This window comes from Austrofundulus limnaeus, unplaced genomic scaffold (genome assembly GCF_001266775.1).
Source record: "Austrofundulus limnaeus strain Quisiro unplaced genomic scaffold, Austrofundulus_limnaeus-1.0 Scaffold26, whole genome shotgun sequence".
In the NCBI taxonomy this organism is placed as follows: domain Eukaryota; kingdom Metazoa; phylum Chordata; class Actinopteri; order Cyprinodontiformes; family Rivulidae; genus Austrofundulus; species Austrofundulus limnaeus.
Genome location: NW_013952428.1, coordinates 2,574,299 through 2,589,854, shown reverse-complemented (window position 1 = coordinate 2,589,854; position 15,556 = coordinate 2,574,299). Strand labels below are relative to the sequence as shown.

Here is a 15,556-nt window from a genome sequence, read left to right as displayed (position 1 = left end):
ATCTTATCTTATCTTATCTTATCTTATCTTATCTTATCTTATCTTATCTTATCTTATCTTATCTTATCTTATCTTATCCCTAAACCTGATGGAAACAACAAGTGTGGATAAGTTTTTGACATGAAATTTCTAAACTTTTTTTTATTTTATTTTATTTTATTTATTTATTTTTGTTAAACACAACATAAGATGGTGGCACTCATTGTTAAATTTGAATAATTTTGAATAATTTCAGATAGTGGACTTTCTTTTGCCTCATGACTAAAGTTTGTTTCTTTCACACATGAGTTTTTTTAACTGAAAAACTTTGAGATATTTTTAATGTCTTCATGTAAAGCTACTGAAAAAAATAAATCTTATTTTGTGATTTGTTCTGTTTACTCATTTCCCTGCAGTAAATAACAGTTACCTTTATTACATTTTGTACATTGCTCTACAAGCTGAGGGGGAAAAAAAGGGACCAAAAACGAAGGTGGCTGGTAGCCCTGCTGCCTCTGTCATCACCACATATGTTCCTGCACTGCGGGGTGTTACTGGTCAGACTGGAAGCCAGCGGGGGACCCAGTCACTGTCCACCAGAGCAGCTCTGCAGTGGTCGGGGATTCCTGCGTGGGTGCTCATATGGGTGCAGCACGAACTACTTTTTTTTCCTAACTATTAAAAACAAAAAGCAACTCTTCTAAATGCCACAAGTAGGGTTGGGCATGATCGTATCATGTGCAATTAATCGCCAGAAAAACATTAATCGATTATTTTTTGGCATTTGACGATTAATACGATTAATGCCAGCAGGCAGGCTGACTGGAGATTTCTCCTATCAGTCTGCTCGATGCTCCGCTCCGCTTCAAATACTGTATGACGAACATTAAAAAAAGTTCTGCAATGTAATTTTGACACAATTTGGAACAGATTTTTACAAAAAACAAATCTTTCCCACTAAATTTGTCAATTGACTAGGACATATGTAAGGGTGTCCAGGGGATTAATCGTCAGATTAATCGTTAGTGGCTAAATACCGCAATTAATCGTGATTAATTTTTTTACTAATATCGCCCAACCCTAGCCACAAGTGGACATTTTTAACAGGAGGATTCTTAACATGTCTTTTAACCTGACACAGTCTTATAATTACATGGAATAAGCTCCCTGTGGCTAACTCCATTTGAGTCACGATTCTGCACAGTAATGTACTCCCACATGCAAGGATGCTTCATAAATCTGCAAGAATTAAGTTTTGAGCACTTTAAATGAACTTTGAGAGAAGTTTAAATTGTTAATAACTTTTTCCAACGTGGTTCAGTTAGATATTCTCAGTTTTTTTAAAGGCATATATATTAAAAATTGTTGAGCTTTCTGAGAGGTTGGCTTCAAAATTTTAATATAACTGTCTAATAAGGATTAATCAAACAGCATCACTTAAATATGAAGAAAGAAAAAAAGCTTTTTTGGACGTCAGAGGTCTGTAAATATCCAGAAATAGACTTTTGCATGAAAAATGAGAAATATAGATAACTTTTACACAGCTAATATAGGAAATGTTTCTTCTGCTAAACAGTCTTTTATTTTGTTAAACAATCTGGGCAGAAATCAGCTCTAATCAGGCTGAACGCCAACATTAAAAGTCTGATATGAGTAAAAATCATTGTAATTCAAAACTTAATCAATTGCAGGAGAGTTTGACATTTGGGTTGCATCATTTTGATCTTTTTGATTAGAGAAAATCTAATTTGTGCACCTAAATCTCGTGCTTGAGGAGCTGAATATTGTTTAATCATTTTGTCCTAAATAGATCTTCAAGTAAATTATTAGCCGCCAATTTATCAACACTTGTTCATGAGTATACGTACTGAAAATGTAGATTATTTTTGTCTTATTTTCGCATTATTATCTTAATTTTTACAGTATTTGCCTTCACCACACATCATTTGCAATCACAGCTATCGTTCATGCAGGATAAACATTTTAATGTTTGCTTTTTGTTTAAGTTTATTGTGGAGATGTTTTGCCTGTCTGAATTAGAGGTTTGAGTGAAAACAATTGGAGAGACTTATTAAGTGATACAATAATAGGCACTGAAAATAAGATCAGTCCTTAGAGGAGAACAAATTATAAACAATTTGAGTTTTAATAAAGATGTCTCTGACTGTGAAAGGTTGATCATTTGGAAGTTTAAGGTCACGTGAAAAAAACAAAAGTTTCCCAAAGTCGTGATGCCTCTTGTCTACAAACAGGAGGTCACAATAATGTGTGACATCACTGCTGGAGGACCAATAGGAAGGCTCATAAGAAACCAAAATGTGAAAGGGATGACGTTGTTGCTGGCGTAGGACTGCAGTTTGAAGTCTCCTACTAAACACAGGCAGAGGGAATGGACGCTCAGACTGACCTCCACACGCTCTTACTGTAGCAGGGCTTTGGGATCAGAAGAGTCCTGGATCTGCAGGCTTCCTTGCAGCCACCTTCTGTAGCAGTGTTCTTCTGCAAAGAATAAGTGGTAAGGAAGAAAAGCATCCAAGTTAAAGCTAAGATGGAATAAGTTTGCATGACTTTGCTTTTTTGTATTTTCTTTTTGGTGACTAAGCACCTGTTTAACTTGTGTTGGTCCCAGAGGACCCAGCATGCTGTCGTCCCTGAAGACCCTGCTGCTGCTCTCGGTCCTGTGCACACGGACCTCCAGCCTGTGCCTGCGCCTCTACCAGAGCCGCTCCGACCTGCTCTGCAGCGACCACCTGGCAGCCGGGGCTCCGAGTGACGAGAACGAACCGGGCTACTCCCGGGAAGACAGCTGGGGGTCCCTCCTGCAGTCCGCGGAGTACCTCAGCCCCTCTTTCCCCTCCACGTCCGCCGAATCCAGCCGCGAGAAAAGGACTTCAAGCCCCGCAAACTACCGCTTCATGAGCCGGACCAAGCTCAGGGGCCAGATGCTCCGCAACAGCGTCCAAGGGGACCGGAGGAGCAGACTCACCCTGTCCCTGGACGTCCCCACCAACATCATGAACGTCCTGTTTGACGTGGCCAAAGCCAAAAACCTGCGCGCCAAGGCGGCGGAGAACGCGCGTCTCTTGGCGCAGATCGGCCGCAGGAAATGAGCCAAAACAACACGGACCAAAAGTTTCATTAAACACACGAGCGTCCTTCAAAATGTCACCATCACTCTTTATTCCTCAACTATACATCATTTGTTTCTCTGAGGGGAGGAACATGTCGTTTAAAGGTGAAAACATTTTTGCTCTCGTGTTTGAGTTAACAGCTTTTATTCCCTGAAGACTGATTCGATTTGCTTTTTATTTAACAAACTAACTCTGAAAATGCTTTACATTTGGCTTTTAATGTCATTTTATCTAAAAGTGATGATTTTATTTTGCAACATGACCCAACTAAAAAAAACAACAACATAATTTCAATGGAGGAAATTAAATTCGCCTAATTTTATCTTTACTTTCTTTACTTCATTTGGGCTATTTTAAAGAAGGATTTTATTTTGATTAACACATGTTAACTAAATGTTGGATGTAAAATTGGCATTATAATGAAGAGAATTGTCATCTAATTATAATTATGAATGTTTTCTTTTAATCAGCTGATAATAACTGAAATGATTTTCATAATTCTTATATTGTGTTTCATGTGTTTTAATTATGAAATATATTTTCCCCAGTTGCAAATGATTTGACATTAAAATTCTGTACAAATCACCTTTAAAAACCCATGAATTATAGTAAAATGCAAATGCACGTGAATGTATGTGTTCATCAGATGTCTCTTATTTTTATACTGCAAATAAAGGATTATTTTTCCTGAATTAAAGCAGAAGTACCAAGTACATGTTCCTGTTTTCAGACATTTTGCATAATGACATCCATGAAACAATCTTAGATTCACTATATATATTATAAAAACTTGGTGTGCTTTGCTAGAAATAAACTATATATAAGAAATTTGCATGAAAGTTTGAAGCGCAAGCTGCAGTTTTATAATAGTGTCATTATATAATTTGACCACCAGGGGGCAATAAACAGCAGGTTTTCACTTAGGTTCTCCCATCTATTTTCAAGAGGATTAAAGTAGACTGTAGACAACCCGTTTCATTTTCATTACCGGCTCCCAAATCATGTTACTTTGCCAAAATTATATAAAGAAATATTTGACGTTTCGCCATCAAACAAAACCTAAAATGATCCAGCTAGTTTGTAGTTTTAGGAAACAATCAGTATGTCAGAATCCAGGACACAGAACAATGTCTCCCCCTTGTGGCCATTTTTGATAACTGCACTCCAGATTATCATCAGCGCAGCCGCTCATTCTAAAGGAGACGCGGTATTTTTGTTTATGTAATTATTTATTTAGTGAATTATATCGGTAGCAGCTGACACAAGTTTCCTAATTTTTTTTCAACATCAAAAATACTTGCTAAAATGTGACAGCTACAGAAAATATCTACACTTTGAAAATGTATGTTGGTCTGACTGGAACCATTTAGTAAACATGATGTGAATCAACACTAAATAATGCAGAATTTGCACATCATCGTTAATCCGTCTTATTTATTTATTTATTTATTTATTTATTTATTTATTTATTTATTTATTTATTTATTTATTTATTTATTTACTCGAGTTTAGAAGGTCAGTGTGTGCGAGCAGCGCCCTCTGCTGCTCCGGAATTATCAACGCCAGTGACGTCTCTTCCGTCGACGTGGATCCTGACAGGAAACCAAGTTTCATTTTGGCTACGTGGAAGTAGCTCTGCTTATGGTCGAGGTTGACGGGGTCTCTTTCGTTCATACACAATGATTAAAAAATTTGACAAGAAGGACGAGGAGTCTGGTAAGAGCAGCTATAAACTGGACAATGTTTTAATTAAAGTCTGGACTAAACTGGGTTGGTGTAAATTGCGCTGAAGGAAAACGCTAACTATGCTAACATTAGCTAACTAGCTAAAGCTATTCAGCTGACCATCAAATTAAACCTGCCCGGTAAATGTGGATTTCAGGTTAATCCGTTTAAAGTTTTCTTATTTTGCATTGACTTTTTGCAACCATTTTTCAACTTGTATTGAATACTGCTATTGTTTTTATTGACAGTTTAAAATTATATAAAATCTTAAGTAAAGATGATTACACTCTGTCGCAGCTGTGCACTGAATGTCAACGTTGGCTCTATGAAAAACAAAGGATTGTCACTTAATCTGATGTCCTTCAAGCTTTCTTTTAAAGACAATTGTCTTGTTTAAATGATCTAACTCGTTTGTTTTGACACGTAGGAAGTGGGTCAAACCCTTTCCAGCACCTGGAGAAAAGTGCTGTATTGCAAGAGGTAATGTATTCTTATAACTTAAGACACAAAGGACATTGAGCAAAAATAAAGGCCGATTACTTAAAGGTATCCTCTCTGGTTCACAGGCACGTATCTTCAATGAAACTCCAATCAATCCAAGAAGATGTCTCCACATCCTCACCAAGATCATCTACCTCCTCAACCAGGTCAAACTTATATTAAACTCAGCCTCTAAACAATGTTTTCCCCTGTAATATATAACACATTATTTAACATAATGTACTCTGACTTCTTTTGTAGGGGGAACATTTTGGGACCACAGAGGCCACCGAGGCTTTCTTTGCCATGACAAGGCTCTTCCAATCTAATGATGTAAGACATTAACCTTTGATTTATTAAATTTAATCATAAGATACGGTTACATTTCACTCTTTTTGCTTGACTAATCTTCAATATAAGTAAGCCTTTTTTATTATGTGTTGTAGCAAACCCTGAGGAGGATGTGCTACCTAACTATCAAAGAGATGGCAAACATCTCTGAGGATGTCATCATTGTCACGAGCAGGTTGGTGTCATGGTGTAAATGGTAATTACTGTTTTCAGTGTGAAGTCACTAATTGTTTTGGTGTCGTGTTTGCTAGCTTGACTAAAGACATGACTGGGAAGGAAGATGTTTACAGAGGACCAGCCATCAGAGCCCTTTGTAGGATCACAGATGTGAGTGGTGATCTCTTTAGGTTTTTCAAAATGTCTCCTCTCTTCTGTTGCTCTGTTCCCACGCAGGAAGGGATTTATTTTTTTCTGTTTCCCTTGTTAAAGGCTTCTGTTTGGAAACTAAAAGTATTATTTTTCTCCCCTCTCAGACCACCATGCTGCAGGCCATTGAGAGGTATATGAAGCAGGCTATAGTTGACAAAGTGCCCAGTGTGTCCAGTTCAGCTCTGGTCTCTTCTCTGGTATGGAACAGGAACTTTTTGTTATTCCAGTGAAAAATGTTATTTCTTTTGTTTTGTTAATAAAACAGCTGAATTTTATCTTTGCTTCCTTTTAGCACATGGTGAAGATGAGCTACGATGTGGTGAAACGCTGGGTGAATGAGGCCCAAGAGGCTGCTTCCAGTGACAACATCATGGTCCAGGTGGGGGAAAAACACGAGGATTTGAGGAAATTCGTTATTTGGAATTGCTTCTGATCATTCTTGATTCTAAAGTTTTACATGTCCTGTCTTCCAGTACCATGCCCTCGGCCTGTTGTATCATCTAAGGAAGAACGATCGCCTTGCTGTGACCAAGATGCTCAACAAGTTCACCAAGTCTGGTCTCAAGTCTCCCTTTGCTTACTGCATGCTGATCCGCATTGCCAGCAAGCTGCTGGATGAGACAGAGGGAGGGTGAGTAGATCTGCACCCTCTGAGATGAATTGATTATTTCCCTGTAATTGACTAAAGTGCTGACAAAAAATTCATGTTGTTCGCCCACAGTCACGACAGCCCCCTGTTTGACTTCATTGAGAGCTGCTTGAGGAACAAGAATGAGATGGTGGTGTATGAGGCTGCCTCTGCTATCGTCCACATGCCCAACTGTACTGCCAGGGAGCTGGCCCCTGCTGTGTCAGGTTAGCATGTCACATGTCGCACCACAAACTGGCTTCATGCTTGCAGCGTGCATGGTGTGTGCCATGCTAACGGGCTAAGCTGCATTCTCCTCTGTTTGACAGTAAATGATCATAGGAGCAGTTCAGTTGCTGATCAACATCATAGACCTGTTAGCATAAGCATGACTTAGCAGCTGCACATCACCAGTCCCAACAGTGTTTGCGAAAACTTTTGAGTCACGTGACAGCGTCTCACGCAGGACATTTTTGAAGCACATAGGACAATGTAATCCGTGCTTCAAATGTACAGATGTGGTAGTGACATTTACATTATTTTCACTGTACTTTCAGGTGTTTTATCGATATAATAAAGCTTGAAATCTGAACTCAAAACACTTTTATTAACAATAAATATCAGATTACAGTTCAGAGTTATTGAAATTACTGTAAAGTTTTCCTCTTTTGTCTTAGTTGGTCTCAAAGTCCTGTTCATCAAAGCTGTCATGATCTGCATCATCTTCTGAATCACTACAATCTGGCACATCCCTGTCCTCTTGGGCTTGGTGGCATTTGAGGTCCCATTTTGTAGGCCCCTTAAGCATGTTTAGGAAAAAAAGAGGAGACAGTATTGCTGTGATTGGCTGGAGTAGTTGTAAAAATAATAATAAATGATGTTTAATTTTCTACCATAGGTTCTACTCATGCTGCTCGAAAAAAGTCTAATAAACCAACAGTATTGATCAGAAATAATCAGAAAAAAATTAGGAGTCATCATGTACTTTTAAGAAATTATGCTGAAACAACAGAAAACACAAGAAAACATCTGCAAATTTATAAAAATGTGAAGAAATTAACTTACCTCGCTGTAACCAGATAACATCCTTAGGGCTTCCGGTGCCTAAACCAATCAAAATCCTGGATAGAACGCACTGCGGAAACCAGCCAATCACTGACTATGTTTGCCTGGACATTTGTTCAGTGGGACACACAGATAATCCGCAGGGATTTTCAATGTAAATAATAATTTGCTAGGTTTGAGAAGCACGTCGGTCAACATGTCCGATGATTTGAAGTTTTTTGCCGGACAATTGTAATTTACTTCAGTAATGTCCGACTTGTTTTCGCAAACACTGGTCCCAATAACCTGTCAACTTTAAAATTCAGTAATGTTTGTCTGTTTTAAAATAAGGTGGTGTTTTCAAGATGTCTCTAACTGTAAATGTGTCCTTGCAGTGCTGCAGCTCTTCTGCAGCTCCCCTAAAGCAGCTCTGAGGTATGCTGCTGTCAGGACTCTGAACAAGGTAACGGATTGTTTTCTATCACTGCACCATGTGGTCTGTTTTACTGCAGCTTAACTGAAAATAACCTGAAAATAAAGAAAAGGCCAGTTCTCATGGTTTTCTATGTAATTTTATGTACAAATGTAAATTAAAAATATGTGACACTATTATTACAAACCAGACTGATGTGTTTGAGTTAATAGTTTAACCTGTTATCCTTTTGTTTTGTGCATCAGGTGGCCATGAAACACCCATCTGCTGTGACTGCCTGCAACTTGGACCTGGAGAACCTGATCACTGATTCAAACCGCAGCATTGCCACTCTGGCCATCACCACTCTGCTGAAGACTGGCAGCGAGAGCAGCGTGGACCGCCTCATGAAGCAGATCTCCTCCTTTGTTTCTGAGATTTCAGATGAATTCAAGGTGAGACATCTTTTACGTCATTTGGTTTCATTATAAAATTATAATGCACACCTTTTTATTAATTTTTTTAAAATCTACTGTGTAAATCTGTTTGTTTCAGGTGGTGGTGGTGCAGGCCATCAGTGCTCTGTGTCAGAAGTATCCCAGGAAGCACAGTGTCATGATGAACTTCTTATCCAACATGCTCAGAGATGATGTGAGAAAATAAAAATGCTATTAATCACGTTTCAACCTAAAGAGGTAAAAGGTTTGTGAACAATCATTAGTTTTTGTATCAATGCAGGGTGGATTTGAGTACAAGCGAGCCATTGTGGACTGCATCATCAGCATCATCGAGGAGAACCCTGAGAGCAAGGAGACGGGCCTGGCCCATCTCTGTGAGTTCATAGAGGACTGTGAACACACGGTGTTGGCCACAAAAATCCTGCACCTGCTTGGCAAAGAGGGTCCTCGCACCCCGCAGCCCTCCAAATACATCCGCTTCATATTCAACCGCGTGGTTCTGGAGAGCGAGGCCGTCCGTGCAGGTGTGTATGCTGATCTGAGAACATGCTTTACGCTACAGTTTAGATGGTTTAATTCCAAACGGCTGCAATATTTTCCGCTTCTTTTGGTCTCCAGCTGCTGTCAGCGCTTTGGCTAAATTCGGAGCTCAGAATGATGATCTGCTGCCGAGCGTCCTGGTTCTCATGCAGAGGTATTTATTTAGTCCTGAGGGAGTCTTTTTTTTGAAGCAATGGAAGCATTCAGTTTTTATTTATCCAGCTGAAAAATCTGTTTTAAAGAACTTGAACTCTTTGGTTGCATTTTTATTTTTAGTCAGATTAATTTCTAACAAAGACGAAACGTGCAACAGAGATAATAAAACTTACATGGATTACCTTTAACCCGCTCGGTTTTCACAGGTGTATGATGGACAGTGATGATGAGGTGCGTGACAGAGCTACTTTTTACATGAATGTACTCCAGCAGAAGCAGAAAGCTCTGAACGCAGCGTACATCTTCAATGGTAAAGCTGCACATTGATAAACTCGGAGTACAGGACTTGATGTGTCGTCTGATGGTAACGTGTGTCCCTCTGTGTGTCTCAGGACTGTCTGTGTCCGTTCCGGGGCTGGAGAAGTGCCTCCATCAGTACACCTTGGAGCCCTCAGAGAAACCGTTTGACATGAAGTCTGTACCTTTGGCCACCACTCCAATCACAGAGCAGAAAACAGGTACAGCCACTTTAATGTGATGTACTCAATACATTTATATGTATGTTTATATGTGGTATTTGGACAACTTTAATCCCAATGTTTCCCCTGCAAATAACTACATGCATTTTATTCCTTAGACCTCCCTAACATGTAATATTTAAGAATTTTTTTTTCATTTTATGTTGATTGTGTTAGTGAAAATGTAGGTTTTGTACTCGGCAACAATTGTTGCCGGTGGGAAACAATGTAGTCTAAACTGACACAAATCCTTTATTCTGACCTATGAAAAATACATGCATGAAAAATATAAATAGCCTTAACATGCATAACATGTTATAACAAGGCATGGGTACAAGTTCAACAGTAGGAATGACTGATGTAGCACAGTGTTTTTCAAAGTGGGGGCGGGTCACCAGGGAGCATTATGGTGTCCTCAGAAAGCTGGAGGGGATAAGAGGGGAAAAAAAAGGCAAAAACCTAAAACTTAAATCTAATTACTATTTTAAATTATTATCATAAAATGGAATCTGTTTTTCAATCAGTTTGAAAATATAATTTATAAAAATATATTGAAATACTGTTTAAGAGAGCAGTTTGATTCCATTTGTTCTGTTCTTATTGTCAACAGCTGGGTTATTCAGTGGGATAATAATAGTGTTTAACACATTTTGCTTAATACAATTTTAACGCTAAACAAATATAATACTTATAAAAAGTGATTTAAAAAACTTTTAAACATTTTACATATTTTGTAGCATTGTTTGTAGGAGGTTTGCAAAGGGGGTCCCTGGCCAAACGCTTCTGCTGTTTGAAGGGCTATGGCATAGAAAAGTTTGGCACCCCCTGTTGTAGCACACATCAGTTTGGGGTTCTTTCAGGTCTAAAAGATCTAAAACATCTGATGGCTTTAAGTTGAATGGAAAAAAAACCCCATAAATAAGTAAAATAAACAGTCAAACCTTTGACAGCACAGCTCTGTCAATATGTTATGCTAGCAGCAACAATTGTTGCCGTGCTTACATTCACTCTTCTTACGATCAAAAGATGCATGCAAGCATAAAATTCTCTATATATCTCAGCAGAAGACTCTTCAAAGAATATATGTACAAAATATTTCAATTATATGTTTATTAAGATATTTTATTCACTTCATTTTGTACCAGTTTGAGGTAGACATTTCCCTCGAGCAGGGCAGGCAGGAAGTCGAGGGGTGTGGTCATGTGACCATTCACACTAACTACATGAAGTTGATATAACAAAGAGTAGATAGCCCATTAAATTAGCTGCCCAAAGCCAAAATAACACATTTAGAGCTTCCAGAAGTAACACAAAATGTCTGGCAACAATTGTTGCTGGTGGGATTAAACTGGTTAATTGAATTATTATTTTCTTGTAGAAATAGCCCCAGTTGCTACCAGCAAACTGCCAGAGAAGCTGGCCCCCTCACGTCAAGACATTTACCAGGGTAAGACTAAACTCCCACATGGTGAATCTGGATATTTGGTACAATTACACACATTTACTTTAAAAGTATCATCCCTGTGTTTCCCGTTTTTGTTCAGAGCAACTTGCTGCCGTCCCAGAGTTCCAGGGTCTCGGCCCATTATTCAAGTCTTCTGAGCCGGTTCAGCTGACCGAGGCAGAGACAGAATATGTTGTCCGCTGCATTAAACACACCTTCGCCCAACACATGGTGTTCCAGTTTGACTGCACGAACACGCTGAACGACCAGTTGCTACAAAAGGTTTGTTGAATGATATATTTTTAGTTTTGTCCACCTTAAAATGTAAATGATATATTTATGTATTTCTGCTGCTTTTGGATTATATCTTGTAGGTGATAGTACAGATGGAGCCTGCAGAAGCTTATGAGGTGATACACTACATCCCTGCCCCCAGCCTCCCCTACAGCCAGCCTGGCTCCTGCTACACTTTGGTCCGGCTGCCAGAGGACGACCCAACAGCTGGTAGGAAGTCTGGAGCATGGATAGTTTGATTTAATACGACGATCAAAGAGTTTACAAGAAGTTTTATTTTCTCTTTGCAGTGTCGTGTACATTCAGCTGTACCATGAAGTACCTCGTGAGAGACTGCGACCCCAACACAGGAGAGCCAGATGATGACGGTTATGATGATGAATATGTGGTACGCTATAATGGCTCATCTGCAAAATTTAGTCCCACAAATCATTGGGGAGTGTTTAACTAGTTTTATGCTCTTCACTGCTGTGCTTCAGCTGGAGGACCTGGAGGTGACGGTTGCGGACCACATTCAGAAAGTTTTGAAACCAAACTTTGGCGCGGCGTGGGAAGAAGTGGGAGATGAGTTTGAGAAGGAGGAGACATTCGCCCTGGCATCTGTGCGAACACTTGATGGTACGCATAAAAAAACGGATCATTTTGGCCTGAATCACAGATTTACCAACTGGAATTCCAAATGTTAAATAGATGCAAGTTTAACTCGCAGCACTGTTTTCTGCACCCACCAGTAGCTTGTATATTGATGCAACGTTTCTTCTCATACAGAGGCGGTGGGTAACATTATCAGCTTCCTGGGAATGCAGCCATGTGAACGCTCGGACAAAGTTCCAGAAAACAAGAACTCTCATGTCCTCTTCCTTGCTGGTGAGTTTAAGATCAGATCGTTTTGAATAGTTGATGTTCCACATCAAGTCAAGTAGAAGTGAAGTTGTTTTGGATTAGCCAGCAGATTACTGACAGTCTCTCCTACTGTGCTCAGGTGTGTTTCGAGGAGGTCACGATGTTCTGGTGCGCGCCCGCCTGGCGCTGGCTGATGGCGTCACCATGCAGGTGACGGTTCGCAGCAGTGACGAGAGTGTTGTTGATGTAATCCTGGCCTCTGTGGGCTAAAACTGTAAATATGTGTGCAACGCAACATCACTTAAGTAAGCGTATATTCATGTTGACCAATTCTAATTGTTTCCAGTCTTGAGTTTATAAACTAAAACCTGTTTTCTTGCTGCTTTCTTTGAAAAAAAACAAAACAAAACAAAATACTCTGCAATAAAGTCTTTCAAAGAGCATCTCTGTTAAATAATTTCAAAGGAATTTTTTTTCTTACAAAACTAACTTTATTTCAAGACAAGTTGATGTTTCTTTTTTTTTTTTCTTTTTTTTTTGAGGGGGGTAACTGACAACAGAAATGTAGAAAATTAAATGAAGTATCATCCGGCTCAAGAAATACATTCAACTGCTGAAAAACATTATTGTAGTTTATGATCTCAGGGTTTAATTCAGTCTTCTCCAACTCTTCCACTGCAGGCTTAACTTTGAAAAAAGATACTTGTTGTTCTTTCAGAAAGAATGAATGAAGTTGTAATAGGCTTTTAAGAAACCTGTGGGATCCTCCAGCTGAGGGTAGTGACTGATGTGGTCGTCCAGAACTGTGACAGTGGACCTCTTCACCAAATGCCTGCAAAAAAAACACAAACACTGACTTTAGGAACTTTTAAAAACCTTTTTTCAGGTCACTTTCAAATTAATGGTTTGTCTTTTTTTAATTCTCTGATTTAATAAGGAATATTTCAGTTTCATAACAACTAGCTTCTCACCCGATTTTAATTGTAAGTTTTCACAAAGAAGTCCAGTTGTAAGAAGGAAAAGCAAATGAACTAAATTGCTCGTTTTAAAGAACAAATCAAAGTAAAAAACTTCTTACTGAGCAGAGACTGCTGCTTGTATCAGGATGAGGTTTAAGAATTAGGGGAGGAGCCACTTACAGGTAATGACGGATGAACTGGGGATGGGGGTTGACGGGGTCCATGGGCCCGTAGATCATGTGCACTGGAACAGAGGGGGAGGATGAAGGAGGAACTGAGTAGTTGCTACCCCCCACCTCGTAAGGACCACAGATGGACAACATGGCTGCTCTTCACAGACTAAGCAGCTTACCATTTTAAATACACCTCCAGGAGTCTTTGATTTATTACTCTGAAACAGGAACTTACGTGGGACGAATGTGGAAGTGAGCGCCCCCACCCACCGGTCTCTGTGTTTTAACCTCTGGTTGATGTACTGGAGAATGCTGGCAAGACAACATAAAGAGAGTAAGCTGACAGGAAAACGTGTAAGAAGTCTGAACAGACTGCGCTCACCTGTCCACCACCAAGTTGCCGTCATTGTAGCGTAAAACTGTCCACATGTCCCAGAACTCAGCGTCTGTGGGCTGTGTGTAGGGACCAAACACTTCTTTTATCCTACCCAACGGAAAACCAACAAATCAACAAAACAGAACATATTTGATTTCTAAACCGTGGCACAAACTCAGATCTTACCCCTTTTGGAAAATAAAGAAGTTGGTGAGGCGCGTTAGAACTGATGACAGAATGCTGGAGTCCTTCAGGAGCTTTTGAAGACAAAACATATCACAACCAACACATCAATATGTCTTTTTTTTAAAGAACTACCTCAGAAAACACTAAGCACAACTTTGTTTTCCTTCATTCCGTATGCTCATGCCTGGTTAATTTTACTAATACTTTACTAAATGTGTTGAGTTCGTGTAAGCACATGTAAGTTATGACTAACAAGAAGCACTTGACAAGTGCATAGCTCCACCAAAACCCTCAGCTACGCAAAGAGTGAAGCTCCTGTAATGTGACTGGTGGAACAAAGTTCTTCTAGATGCTGATGGTTTGTCACATATTGTTTAAAAAAAAAAAGCCTCTGGCTCTTTTTCTGTTTTAGTTTTAGTTTGTGCCAGATCATCACCAAAATTTAACTAATTGCTCATGTGAGTATGTAGCAGTAGTATGTTGTGGAATAAGTCCAAAAATGATAACAGATTTGAAAATATTAGCAGCTTTTCTCCTCCAGTCCAGCAGGGGGAGTTTCTGTACCTGTAAATACTCAAATCAACAAAGAACAGAGCTCCACCATTTTTCCACCTGGTGACACAGGTAAGTTTGACTCTAAACATACAAAATAAAACTACGGGATTGTATCATGTAGAGCAGCTCTATAGTTAAAGCTCTTATTGTTCATGTTGCTTAAGCCAGTTTACCCAGTTAGCTTGCTTTAACTAATGCTTGGTAAGGTTAATTGGGAGCTATGTAGTGATTAACTTGAGGTAAAATGATACAATGCTACCAAACAAATTGTTTATCAAATAAGGGAGGACAAAGTTTGAAGGCCTATTTTTAAAATTTATTTATTATTATTATTTTTTAAATCTTCCAGGTTGAAGATGATTTTGGGACAGAACCAGACGGTCGTGATTTGGAGGTTCTGCACTCTGAGACAAACCAGCAGGTGTTTGTGGATGATCTTGAAGTTCAACCTGACCAGGATTTTGTTACTGGGAGGTTTAACTGATGTGTTGCACTAAAGACTTGTTTCACTTTTAGGTTTTTCAGTCTTATAAAGCCTTTATGGGTTTTGATAAATCCAGGTTGAAATCCAAGGTTTAAGAGCTGAACCTTAAAGGGCTAGTTCAGATATTCTGAGGTGGCTTTTTGAACAAGCTCAGTTTGTACAAACATTCAAATAAACTGGTCAGAACTGGAAGTGAGTCTGATCAGGACCAGACCAAAGTGTAGATATGTGACAATCCTTGATCTCAGGGAAAGGTGAGTTGACGCTTTGAGATTCCAGCGATCAAAAATCACACTGAGCCTATAGTAGTATTCATTAAAAGGTAAAAGATATATTGGTGTAAACTTAAAAGCATTGGGCCTCATGCAAGAACCGTTCGTACGCACAGATTTGTTCTTAAGTTGTGCGTACGAGTCATTTAGGAGAATTTGTGGCATTCACCAATGTTTTC

General features: G+C 39.2%; 3 protein-coding genes across 3 annotated transcripts in view; 2 read left to right on the top strand and 1 right to left on the bottom strand.

Annotated features, from left to right (window-relative positions):
• The first annotated feature begins 1,929 nt into the window (after window positions 1-1,929).
• ucn3l (urocortin 3, like) lies at window positions 1,930-3,825 on the top strand. The gene is made up of 2 exons (XM_014004796.1): window positions 1,930-2,494; window positions 2,609-3,825. The coding sequence occupies exon 2, from the start codon at window positions 2,619-2,621 to the stop codon at window positions 3,087-3,089; it is 471 nt and encodes a 156-aa protein (XP_013860250.1). The 5' UTR covers window positions 1,930-2,494; window positions 2,609-2,618; the 3' UTR covers window positions 3,090-3,825.
• Window positions 3,826-4,728: 903 nt separating this feature from the next.
• Window positions 4,729-12,919, top strand: copg2 (COPI coat complex subunit gamma 2; the record flags this gene model as incomplete). Its single annotated transcript, XM_014004794.1, is given in 24 exon segments — window positions 4,729-4,826; window positions 5,263-5,315; window positions 5,402-5,482; window positions 5,577-5,648; window positions 5,762-5,841; window positions 5,918-5,993; window positions 6,140-6,232; window positions 6,328-6,414; window positions 6,509-6,666; window positions 6,757-6,890; window positions 8,103-8,170; window positions 8,386-8,574; window positions 8,675-8,770; window positions 8,858-9,101; window positions 9,196-9,271; window positions 9,480-9,583; window positions 9,666-9,791; window positions 11,170-11,238; window positions 11,336-11,517; window positions 11,610-11,739; window positions 11,820-11,917; window positions 12,009-12,147; window positions 12,298-12,396; window positions 12,512-12,919. Coding segments are annotated over 24 exon segments (2,622 nt in total). The 3' UTR covers window positions 12,643-12,919.
• Window positions 12,883-15,556, bottom strand: part of mest (mesoderm specific transcript) — an 8,355-nt gene continuing 5,681 nt past the window's right edge. The window contains exons 8-12 of the mRNA XM_014004795.1: window positions 14,067-14,137; window positions 13,887-13,988; window positions 13,740-13,816; window positions 13,512-13,575; window positions 12,883-13,204 (exon numbers count right to left, since the gene is read on the bottom strand). Of these exons, the coding sequence (XP_013860249.1) occupies window positions 13,087-13,204; window positions 13,512-13,575; window positions 13,740-13,816; window positions 13,887-13,988; window positions 14,067-14,137 (432 nt within the window). The 3' untranslated portion in view covers window positions 12,883-13,086. The remainder of the gene's footprint in view (window positions 13,205-13,511; window positions 13,576-13,739; window positions 13,817-13,886; window positions 13,989-14,066; window positions 14,138-15,556) is intronic.